This window comes from Saccostrea cucullata, unplaced genomic scaffold (genome assembly GCF_032062105.1).
Source record: "Saccostrea cucullata isolate Sc308-1 unplaced genomic scaffold, CSIRO_AGI_Scuc_v1 ctg1, whole genome shotgun sequence".
Classification (NCBI taxonomy): domain Eukaryota; kingdom Metazoa; phylum Mollusca; class Bivalvia; order Ostreida; family Ostreidae; genus Saccostrea; species Saccostrea cuccullata.
The window spans coordinates 352,945-366,112 of record NW_026920581.1 but is presented as its reverse complement, the minus strand read 5'-3'; the positions used below and the strand labels follow the sequence as shown (position 1 = coordinate 366,112).

General features: G+C 34.6%; 2 protein-coding genes across 2 annotated transcripts in view; both read left to right on the top strand.

The window, feature by feature from the left end:
* LOC134251553 (uncharacterized) overlaps positions 1-12,890 on the top strand; it is a 117,029-nt gene extending 104,139 nt beyond the window's left edge. Inside the window, exons 26-30 of the mRNA XM_062733957.1 lie at positions 61-92; positions 327-406; positions 883-973; positions 9,385-9,457; positions 12,652-12,890. Coding sequence (XP_062589941.1) covers positions 61-92; positions 327-406; positions 883-973; positions 9,385-9,457; positions 12,652-12,826 — 451 coding nt within the window. The 3' untranslated portion in view covers positions 12,827-12,890. The remainder of the gene's footprint in view (positions 1-60; positions 93-326; positions 407-882; positions 974-9,384; positions 9,458-12,651) is intronic.
* LOC134252059 (sodium-dependent serotonin transporter-like) overlaps positions 1-13,168 on the top strand; it is a 234,793-nt gene that overhangs the window by 181,809 nt on the left and 39,816 nt on the right. The gene's annotated exons all lie outside the window — the stretch shown is intronic.

Sequence of the window (13,168 nt, the reverse complement as noted above, 5' to 3'; positions counted from 1 at the left end):
TAGTAAAAGGTGATCCCATTTAATAAATTCCAATTTATATACCTTTGTTTTTAACTTCAGCTTAACGAAGCATGTTCAACAGCCCTCAGTAGGTACATGATTATCTGTTAGTGAATTGTAGGCTAAAGGACATTTTTAAAGCTAAATCTAGATGAAAGTTTATGACTTTTTTTAAACAAAGTTGCAAATTTTCATGGTGAATTCATGATTAAAACGATGGTGAAAGTATTTAATAGTTTTAATTTGCAAAAATGAAATATGATTGATTATCATAAATATATGATGGTATTGCATGATGTTTAATATATTTTCTCTTTTGGGTGTAGCTTGTCCTACCGGCTGGAGATCAGCATTTAATCTGCAGTATTGTGTTGTGAGAAAATCTTTAAATTGGTATCAGTCTAAGGTAAAAGATAAAACTGTTTTATAAAACAAGGGAAGGTATTGCAGTTATCTATAAATGTCCTTCTTCATTGACATACGCATTAGGAGTTTTATATGTATACATAACCCCCTTAAAACTGATTTTTTTTTATCCCTAATGAAAGAAAAAGTGAACATACCCAACGTTCCCTTGAAAGTTGACCATGCAACCTATACTGAATGGCATGATTCACTCTACATACACAGTTTTGATGAGCAATGGGTCCTCTTTCAAAAATTTGAATTTCATGGCCTCTGGATGAGATTATGTACACAAGAGCTAGACCATAAACTGAGAAAGGACTAATGACTTTATTAAGTAAACATTTTGATTCTGAATATCTTTTGTTATAGCTTCACAGTTATTTATAAATATTTATTTCCAACAAATGAGTGAAAAATCATCGTGCCTTCTTTGTACTGCGCTGCATCTGCAAATCGGTTCCTTTAATCTTACAGAACTACTGTACAACTCTAGGAGCCCACTTGCCAATACTTGATAGCAAAGCCAAAATGGACCAAATTTTTCAGTTTGAACCAAACATGGAATGTGAGTGGAATTTGTTTGAATTGTCTAAAATTAATTACAAGAAAGCATATCCTGAATTGTTTAGTTCACTCGAGTCACCCAGGAGACATACTGCTGTTTCTTCCGAACAAAAACGAAGAACGAGGTTGCCTGGAACAAAAAAAGCCATTGTCAACAAGTTTTGGCATATGACATCTATGGGTAAATTGAAACAATAATTTGAATCGCATTCACCATGGGGCCTGAGGAGTGGGGAATAAATTATGAGAAATCATGCATTTTTCTTTACTGCAGAACATTAAGCAATTAAACCATTAGCATGAATTTAATACCACTTGAACCCTTAGGCTCTGTAAAAGTTATGAATTTTTTGCGCCTGGATCAGGGATTCTAGAGTAAAGTTGGCATTCTATTGATCACAAAGTAAAAACGTTTTACATTTATTCATCAAAAGGACTTTTAATAGACAAGATAAGTGCATGGTTTATACAAGCAAGATAGCTTCTTCCTAAATTTTGAAAGGATCACATCTCTAGAGGTAAATATATGCGTTGACCTGTAGGGGCGGTATTGGTTTCAGTCTTTAAAAAAGCATGATATCGATTTCCGTTACGGTCGCTGACTTTAGGACACATGCGTGTAGTTTTGTTAGCTTTATGCCTAGGTCACATTTAAGCCGATGGTCGGGCGACTAAATTTTTCTGGTCTTGTCGGCTTAAAGAACATGATCGGCCGACACAAGTATCGGGTGACACGGAGCAGTCACATTATTTCCTAGGAACACCGATGACTTGGATAAATATCACAAAAACTCTTTTTTCTTTAGAAATCAGCAATATTTTTTCATAGATCTACATGCATATTCAGATAGCTGACGTGAGTATTGTTTGCAGGGCAAAGTGGCAGAATCTTGTAAATGTGTGACTCAATGTTGAAAATGTGTGCAAAATTTTGTATAGATTTGCATAAAAATGACAAATGGTGCATATCTAAGCAGCAAAGAACTTAAGATTTCTTTATATCTTACGGATTAATTATTTATGTTATTTCCGTTCAAAAAATATGTATCAATCCATGCATCACAATTTTGTTTGTGTTATGTATTCTGAATAGGTTAAATATTCACAAGTCGACCAATCGTCGCCCGATCGTCGAGCTTTGAGCTACAGTTTGATTTTAACCGTCGGTCGAAATTTTGGAAACCCTTATTGTCGAGCGACGGACGAGCGACGTTATGAACTGACTGCCGATGGTCGGACGATGATCGAAGGTTGGTCTACGGATAACTTCAATTGAAGAAATTGACCACCGACGCAGAAAAAAATATAACTTGGACCGCTGGACACAATATTGGTCGGCCGACAAAAAAAGAGGTCAAAATCGGCCAAGACAACGGCTGATGAACTGCTGATTGTCACCCGAAGAATCCCATTTTTGCTTCAAAACCCGTCGGCCGTTGGTCGTTTTTGGAAATGTGACTGGGGTTTTACAATTCAGAGACCAGGACAACAGTTTATGCGGGGTGTCTTCTAGCTATTCCCACTTTTTAAAAATCTCAATTCCATCTATTCCCACTTGCAAATAACAATAGATGTTTAGATTTACCTGTATTTTGTACATTTAAAGACAGAAAATAATGAATACATCTATGAGAAAATAAGATTTATTTCAGATTTTTTAAATAATAAAAAGATCTTACAAGAAATAGCAACTTAATACCTAAATTTAAGAACATAGTTAATTATTTGTTTACACAAAATTCCACCTACTCCCACGTGAAATTTCACCTTTTTCTACCTGATTTTCAGAAAGTGGGAATAGCTTGCATAAACCTTTATGCGGTAATTAGATGGCCGTCCCCTTGCTGCAGAACTGTAGCTCTCCGAAAAAAATATGACAGACCGGAGAGCTACAGTGCCACTCATTGAAAAACGTATACCGGGGTATTTATTGCGCGAGAGCTATAATTCTGCAGCTAGCCGTCCTCCGTCTGTCTGTAATTTTTTCATTTTCAAAATGCTACTCCTCCAATAGTTTTGGTTTGATTTCAATACTACTTTGCAAATGTGCACACAAGAAGACTACACTAAGATATATTATTAAATACCCGTTTTTTATTTCCATGAAAGGAGTTGCCATGGTTACTAAAAATAGAAAAAGTCTGGAAAAACTGCTTTAAAACGCTACTCCTCCTACAGTTTTGTCTGATTTCAATGTAAATTTTGTATTCAAGTCAACTACACTAAGATACATAATTTAGTGCATCGACTTTTGATTTCCATGAACGGAGTTGCCATGGTTACTAAGCATAAAAACAACTTTGTAATCCCTTTAAAGCGCTACTCCTCCTACAGTTTTGAACTGATTTCAATATAATTAAAAATTTTGACATACAAGTTGACTACACTACGATACATTATTTAGTGCATTAGTTTTATGCCCCTGTAAACGAAGTTTCGGGGGTATATAGCTTTTGTCGTGTCCATCTGTTCTGTCTCTCTGTCTGTCTGTCTGTCTCTCTGACTATTTGTCCGCAAAAACTTTAACCTTGCCCATAACTTGATTTAATGGAGCTATGGCTTTCATATTTCACATGTGTATTTCTTGTGACAAGACCTTTCTTTCTCTCTGTCTGTCTGTCTGTCTCTCTGACTATTTGTCCGTTTAACCTTGCCCACATTTAAATTTGACCTTTTGACCTTGACCTTTTGACCTTGACCTTGGAGTTTGACCCACTTTTACAAAAAAATTTTGAACTTTTTACTTTGGCCATATCTTTTGAAGAGTAGAAAACAGGACATTTAAACTTGACATATGTATTTTTTGTGAAAAGACCTTTCCTTGGATAGCAGCAGCCTTCACCTTTTGATCTTGACCTTGGAGATTTCTGTACTTATGAAAAAACTTTAACATTAGCTATACGTTTTGGAATGGTAAGTGCCAGGGCTTTCATACTTCACATATATAATCCTTGTGAAAAGGCGCTTTATTGGATACCAAGAACCTTGACCTTGGAGTTTGACCTACTTTAAAATACAACCTTGAATATAAGTTTTGAAGGGTTAGAACTAGGGCTTTCATACTTCACATATTTAATTCTTGGGACAAAACCTTTCATTTGATATCAAGAACCTTAGCTTTTAGACCTTGACCTTGGAGTTTGACCCACTTTTACACAAAAATTCCAAACATTTACTTTGGCCTTAATTTTTAAACGGTAGATACTAGGAGTTTCATATTTCAAATACCAATTCTTTATGGCAAGACCTTTCATTTGAAACTAACAATTTTGACCTTTTGACCTTTATCTTCTTTATCTATTCAAATGACACCAAGGTCAATTACCTTGTGACTTTGACTGTGACTTTTATGCTAAATATAGTTTTTTGGATATCCTTTGCCATAACTTTTTAACCACTTTAACCTTTTGAGATAGAGACTTTCATGTTGTACACATGTAATTCTTTGACAATCGATTTCTTTCATTGGATATCAAGGTCATGACCTTGACTGTGATATATATGCTTTTTACAAACTTTAGCTTTTTTTCTGAGAATTTTGTTGCCATATGTAATCTTTGAGACAAGGCCTTTCACAACCACATCTTGTTCCTTCTTGACCCTTTCTTCTCCTTTAAAAATGTTTTTGTCCGCCCTTGAACAGTTCTAGGTTTTAAACTGTTCACCCAATTGAGCTAAAACCTTTTTTTTAGGGTTAATAGGTGTGTAGTGTAGGTGGTCGGATACGAAGGTCATTTTTTGCGCATACAAGCTATTTCTCGTGCGGGCGCGTGCAACACGTGAAATTACTTATATACTTTGTATAGTGTTCTTAACTTTTACAATTTTTGATGAAATAATGTGAAACTCATTATATAAGGATATATTCTAGTGTAGACAATCTTCATGAAACTTGTTGTTGTTATGGTTAGTATCTGTAATTGTGCTCATTGGATTTAAAAATTGCAAATTGTAAATAGTTGCCATGGAAACAGGGGCAAAGTAAAAATTCTTTAACTTTTATTTTTAAATCAAAGTACTGAAAGTACTGAAAGGACTGATACGAGTTGATGGTTTTCCAAGCTTAGCTATAATGGGTTTTGTTTTAGTGATGATAAAAAATGAAAGTCTTGTCCAGTTCGGGACGACATAAGCTATTGCTTGCAAAAGCAAACTTTCTAGTTATTATTATTATTATTCTTTTTATGCGCCCGGATTGATAGATACGGGGCGTATATTGTTTTTGTCCTGTCTGTTTGTTTTTCAACCAAACAGGATAACTTTTGAACCATGAAAGATAGAGACTATATTTGGTATGCATACTCCAACAATTAAGCTCTTTCATGCACATGCAATTGCCATGTGACCTTGACTGTGATCTATATGCTAAAAATAGCTTTTTATCTGCAAACTTTAACCTTCACCATAACTTTTGAACTATGAAAGATAGGGACTTCATATTTGATATGCATACTCCACTAATTAAGCCCTTTCAAATGAAGTCAAGGTCAATGACCTTGTGAACTTGCCTGTGACATGTATGCTAAAAATAGTTTTTCGTACCTTTGCCATTTTCAACCAAACAGGACTGCATATTTAGTATAGCATACTCACTAATTAATTTCTTCTACACCAGGTCAATTACCTTGTGACTTTGACTGTGACTTTTATGCTAAATATAGTTTTTTCGTACCTTTGCCATAACTTTTGAACCACAAGAGATAGAGACTTCATATTAGGTACCCATACTTTACTAATCGATTTCTTTCAAATGACATCAAGGTCATGACCTTGACTGTGATATATATGCTAAAATAGCTTTTTTAGAATTTTGTTGCCGCCGGGCGCATAGTGTTTCACAACCACATCTTGTTTCTTCTTATTTCTTCTCCGGTACTTTTTTGTCCGCGAATGTTCTCAGAAACTGTTCACCCAACTGAGCTAAAACCTTTTTAGGGTTAATTGGTGTGTAGTGTAGGTGGTCGGAAAAGGTCATTTTGCGCGCATAAATTGCATAAAGTGAAATTACTTATATACTTAATGTAGCTTAACTTTTACATTTTTTGATCTTGTTTCTTCTTATTTCTTCTCCGGTACTTTTTTGTCCGCGAATGTTCTCAGAAACTGTTCACCCAACTGAGCTAAAACCTTTTTAACAATTAGCCTGATATTTAAAGTTTGTACTTTTTTTGTATATATTTTTAGTATTACTTTAGCTTAATTAAAATTCAAATCAAAAAATTAATCTGCTTTTTTGGCGCTACAGTACATTTAATATGACCTTCTTGCACTGAAATTTGTGTCTTAATTAAAAATAAAATATTTGACGTTTTCCCTCCAATATTTTTATCCGATTAAAGCATGAAACAAAATGAACTCTAAGTTTGTTTAAAAAAAGACACTTAAAAATTGTGATTACTTTCAAATTGCTTCGCTAATCAATTATTTGACCTTTCTGCACTAATAAAAAGTGATTTTTCTGTTTGAAAATTTAATACGCAAGAAAATTATTTTAAAGTCTTAAACTTTTTCTGATTTTAAGCAAAAAGGTCAAATTTATCTTGAATATTTAGAAAAGAATATCAAAAGTGGGGGTATATGGTGTAAATTTTCAGATATTACTAAAAAAGTGTCAATTTTACGTTAAAATTGGCTCAATTTTTTCCCGGATTTTCAGAATATATTGACTATATTTGTCACACTTTGTTATAGAATTCATGTCTTATTTAATGTATATTTCAGAACCAGTATAACACATTTCATTGCAAAAAACAGCTTTGTGTGCAACAAGGATGGGAAAATATGAATCCAAAATTAACAGTACTGTTATAGTTCAAAATGGAAAAACTGATCATTTTCGTCTAAAAAACCTTCCGTCACAAAATATAGTTTGTTAATTTTTTGGAATTTAATCGCGGTTTTTTCATTGGATATAGTTAAATTTGCACTGTAGAATTCAGATATAATATTAGAACTTAGAAATGATGCAGAATTTTATAAATAAAGGACCTGACCAAAATACGCTCAAAATATCAGGATCGAACGTCCTTAAGGTTAATAGGTGTGTAGTGTAGGTGGTCGGAACGAAGGTCATTTTGCGCGCATACGCATGCACGTGCGGGCGCGTGCAACACGTGAAATTACTTATTTACTTAATATCGCTATAACTTTTACATTTTTTGATAATATAATGTGAAACTCATTATATAAGGATATATTAATAGTGTAGATAATATGACACTGTCAAATTAGCACGAACTCACGCGCATGCACGTGCGCTTTGCTCTGGTTGGCTGAAACAAAAACCTCAATATCTTTTCTGTTTTTTTTTTGACGAAATGCTATGAAATTTAAAATATAGGCATACTTTAGAATGTCCTACAATATGATATATAACAATTGTCATGAAAACACGCGCATGCACGTGCGCTGCAATTTGATTGGCTCAAACTCTAAATGGCTATAACTCCCTTGTTTTTCAACCAAACAGGATGGGATTTAGAACATAGACAGACATAATAGACTCCAACAAGAAGGTATTGTCGTCATGCACATGCATGAACGTGCGTGCACGTGTGCTTCGCTCTGATTGGCTGAAACAAAAATCTTTTCTGCTTTTGGACGAAATGCTACGAAATTTAAAACATAGGCATTCTTTATGATGTCCTACAATATGATATATAACAATTGTCATTAAATCACGCGCATGCACATGCGCTGCAATCTGATTGGCTTAAACTTTAAATGGTTATAACTCCCTTGATTTTCAACCAAACAGGATGGTATTTAGAATATAGATAGACATAATGGACTTCTACAAGAAGGTATGGTCATAATGCACATGCTTGCACATGAAATGAGTAAAATTAAAAATACTCTTGAATGAGTGTATTTTTTAACACTTTTGGATTAAATGCTTTGATATTAAGTATATTTAAATATATAGATAGTGTAGAAAAGATGATATGATCATTACGCACATGCATTCACAGGAGCACGCGTGTTATGCTAAGATTTAAATATATTTTGTATTCTTCTCGTTGTTTAATTAAATTGCATAAAGTATGTCTTATTTAATAGTTTTTAAGGGAATATGACATCAAAAGGGAGTTGGAGAGCATTTGAATAAATTCACAATTAGCCCTAGTTAACATTTGTATTTCTTTGTATTTCTTGTATTACTTTAGGTACCAACATATTTAATCTGCATTTGAGAAAGCTTAACCTTCGCTATGTTGCCATACGGGGGCATCAGTGTTTCACAAACACATCTTGTTGATGAATGGTTTTGCCAAGGTTACTAAAGATAAAAAATTCTTTAAAGTGCTTCTCTTTTCTTCCTTTGTTATATGTAAAACCCAGTAGAGCTACAGTCTGGTTGATTTTTATGCCCCGTAAACGAATTTTCGGGGGTGTATAGTTTTTGTCGTGTCCGTCCGTCCGTCTAGCTGTCTGTCTGTCTGTCTGTTTGTCCGCAAAAACTTTAACCTTACCCATAACTTTTGATTTGGTGGAGCCAGGACTTATATTTCACATGCATATTTCTTGTGACAAGACCTTTCATGGGTACCATCAAATTTGACCTTTTGACCTTGACCTTGGAGTTTGACCCACTTTAACAGGAAAATTTTAAACTTTTACTTCGGCCATATTTTTTGAACAGTAGATTCCAGGACATTTATACTTCACAGATGTATTTTTTTGTTGAAAGAATTTTCATTGGATACCAACATCCTTGACCCTTTGACCTTGACCTTGTAAATTTCCGTACTTGTGAAAAAACTTTAACCTTGGACATAACTTTTGAACGATAAGGGATAGGGCTTTCACACTTCATATATGTAATCCTTGTGAGAAGACCCTTCAAAGGATACCAAGAACTTTGACCCTTTGACCTTGACTTTTTTGTTTTACCTACTTTTAAAAAGCAAATCTTGACCATAACTTTTAAAGGGTAGAGCTAGTGCTTTCATACTTTACATATTTAATCCTTGTGACAAGACCTTTCATTTGATAACAAGAACTTTAACCCTTTGACCTTGACCTTGGAGTCTGACCTACTTTTAACAATTTTTAACCTTGGCCATAACTTCTGAACGGTTAGGGCTAGGGCTTCCATACTCTGCATAAGTATTCTATGTGGCAAGACCTTTCATTGGATACCAATTACCTTGACCTTTTGACCTTGACCTTGGAGATTTTTGTACTTATTGAAAAAACTTTAGCATTTGCCTACTTTCAAATTTCACAATTGTTTTTCCATTGAGAATACCTTACTTTGGGTACCAATTAATTAAATTTGCATTTAAAAAAGTATAATCTTTGGCATTCTTTGCTATGTTGCGATACGGGGGCATCAGTGTTTCACAAACACATCTTGTTTTTAAAGAATTGACATGAAGTTTGATATTGTTATTCAACTGTATTACTTAGTTTGGACTGACGGCACAGAGGAGGGACACCAAGGTCGTTGGCAATGGAGTGCGATCTCAGAAGACATTCATAAGTAATTCAATTACGGGTCTTCCTCTGTCAGCTCATTTTCAACATAAACAATCATTAGTATATCTGTCGTGTATGGAAAAAATAAGTTGAATTAATTCTTTGAACAGTTTTTTTTTTTTATAAATTTATGCTTAATCGGGTACGCTAATTTTTTCTGAATGTCACTTCCTACAGTTTTCGTCCGTCGTCGTTCGTCGTGCGTCGTTCCTTATGCGTTAACATTTGAACATTTTCAGCTTCTTCTCTGAAACCACGGAACCAATTTCAACCAATTTTGGCATATAGCATCTATGGGTAAAGGGGAACAAAAATTGTGAATTTCATGGTCTCTGCCCCCCTGGGGCCTGGGGGTGGGGCAAAAACCACTAAAATTAGTTCAATCTTTAAAATCTTCTTCTTTACTCCTGGACATCAAGCATTCAAACTGTTGGTACGATTGTAATGAGCATTGAGTCCTCTACCAAAATTGTGAAATTCATGGCCCTAGGGTCAGGGGTCCTAGTGCTAGGGTGGGGCTAAATAGGTTATATAGTGAAAGTGCATTATTTTTTTGAAATTATTCCTTTCTGCTTCTGGGCATTAAATAAACTAACCAAGTGCACAGTTTAGTTGAAAATGTCTGCCTCTTTCAAAATTGTGAATTTCATGGCCCCAGGGTCAGAGGTCTAGTGCTAGGGCGGGGCTATATAGATTATATAGTGAAAATGCATAAATTCTTTGAAATTCTTCTTCTCTGTTTGTGGGCATTAAATAAACTAACCAAGTGCTCAGTTATGGTGAATAAGGCTGCCTCTTCCAAAATTGCGAATCTAATGGCTCCAGGGTCAGGGGTTCTAGTGGCAGGGCGGGGCTATATAGGTTATATAGTGAAAATGCATAAATTCTTTGAAAATCTTCTTCTCTGCTCATGGGCATTAAATAAACTAACCAAGTACATAGTTATGCTGAATAAGGCTGCCTCTTTCAAAATCGTGAATTTCGTGGCCCAAGGGTCAGGGCTTCTAGTACTAGGGCGGGGCTATAAAGATTATATGGTAAAAGTGAATTATTTCTTTGAAAATCTTCTTTTCTCTCCTGGGCATGAAATAAACTAACCAAGTGCCTAGTTATGTTGAATAAGGCTGCCTCTTCCAAAATTGTGAATTTCATGGCCCCTGGGTTGGGGGTTTAGGTTTTAGGGTGGGGTTCTATTGATTATGTAGTGAAAATGCATAAATTCTTTAAAAGTCTTTTTTCCTGATTTTGGGTATTAAACCAGTGAACTATGTACATAGTTATGAGGAGGAAAGATGCCTCTTTAAAATTTGTGAATTTCAGGGCCCCTGGGTCAGGGCTTCTTGTGTTAGGGTTGGGCTCTAATGTTTATATAGTGAAAATGCATGAATTTTTTGAAAATCTTTTCCTTTGCTCCTGGGTATTATGCCAGTGATCTTATTACATATTTATGACGAAGAAAGGTGCTTCTTCCAAAATTGTTAATTTTCCGGTTCCTGGGAGGTACTTGGGGGGATACATAGTCTGAAAATAAGTTAATGCTTTGAAATCTGCATTTTGGTATTAATCAAGAACATAATGAAATAAAATGAAATTCATAAAATTTCCAAATTTTTGAAAGATGTGGCCCTGGAGTCAGTGGTTCCTGTGGGATGGGGTGCACAACTGATAGAGTGGAAATGCATTTTCTCTTTGTTTCTCTGATCTACCTCTGGATATTAAGTAACCAAAGTAAGCATGCTAAGTGTAAAGTAACAGTCTGTTATGATAAGCAATGTTGCCTCTTTCAAAATTATAAATTTCATGGTCTCTGGATTAAAACACAAATCAAATTCAATTGTTGGAAAGTTGTTACATGATACTCAGGTGACCTATAAGGCCCATGGGCCTCTTGTTATTTATGTGAAAAATACCAGACTGATTACGAAAACCCGGTTTGCTGTCATAACAGTTTTTTCATTGATATTTTGCTTACAGGAAATATTCCAATATAAGATACACACATTTTAATTATTTAGTCGACTCAGATTTTGTGACATTATGCATCTCCTCATTTTGAGCACACTATCAACTGTGTTAGATTCACGATTCACATTACTTTTATTAAATAGTATACGAGGGGTAAAAAGTTCGCGAACTAATTGAATAACTTCCATAAATGAAACAATATTGGTTTCTGTGTTGATTTTATTTTAAATTAGCCCTCTCTGATTTTAATGCATATCTGCCACCGTTCTGTTCATGTGTGAATCACGTGATATAGGCGGTCACGTGACCCCCTCCCTAGCTTTCTGTCACAAAAACTGAAAATTTTTTCTGACTTTTATATTTCTTTCCGTGTAAGTTAATTTTTATTACAAAAACAGCTCATTTGTCAGAAATGGTCAAATCTCGGCAACAGAATGCGTGAATAAGAATATCCTTTCCAAAAATAAGCATGACGACCATCAAAACCGAAATCTTCTGTCTCTGGAGAGACGTTTATTCAAGATGGAAAGAGAATGGGTGCCTACTTTTTATCATATCTAATATGTTTAAAATCTAAATTAAACGATATCCTAGGTATTTAATAATTATATTATTGTTAAGATATTCAATTATTTGGCAAAGTGTAAATTGGAGGTCTTTGATAGCAAATTGCTTAATTAAAAACACATGTCTTTTCAAAATTGCTTTCACTGGGCAACGTAACAAATATCATTTTTAACCATCTGCCGTCCTTCACTAAAACGATCAATCCGATCACTGTTTAAATTTATAGGAAGTCCTTTGTCTTAATAAACTTTTTACAAATTATTAGACGCTACTGCAAAGGATTTTCTAAGATATCCCATAAATTTTACAGTCGTTCGTTGAACGAGTACGACTGACACAATCACTTTTTTGTCACAAGTGACCTACATAGTGACGTCATTTTCACATTGTGTCGTCACAAATAAAGAGCAAAACTTTATTCAACATATGCTATTTATAGAACTTGTGTATGGCTATGTTTGTACCAAATTTTTTTTCTAATCTGAATTGTGGCTTTGTATATATAGAGATAGTTTGCGAACTTTTTGATCACCCCTCGTATCTGATTTATGAAATGTTGCGACATTTGTTTCTATTTATATACATAGAGGATCCAGTTTATTGAGGGAGGCAGTGACGTCTGATTTTCAGAGTAAGGGAAGTAAGTTTTCCTTTGATCCCTTGTAGTGATCTCTGGCTAGACGGGGAACCAAACAACTACCTGCGGATGAAAGAAGACTGCATGGAAACTGGAGATAAGTATGGCTGGAGATGGAATGACGCGCCATGTTCGTGGCAAAATAGAAGTACACATATCGTTTGCGAGAAGCCAAGCCCCAATTTTGGTACTGTCTTTGGTTGATCACTGTCCCTAATGTTTCAATGGATAAAAAATGTTTAGGAGTCCATTTGTCATATAATACATTAATTTTAAAAAAAGTTTTTTTCTTCATATTTTTTATTAACATATGTTCACAAGGATGGTCGCAAAATTGTGAGTGGAAAAATTGCTAAAATAACTTTTTTTGATAACAAATGTATTAACAAATAATTTGAAAAGTGATCAATATAAAATTAAATTTTTTTTTAGGTCAAATGAGTCCCTCAGGTGACTAATTGCTATCTCTTCCGTCGTCTCCGTCGCCGTGCGGCTGTGCGTCGTTCGGGCGGGCGTAAACATTTATCATAAAGAACTACTGAACCA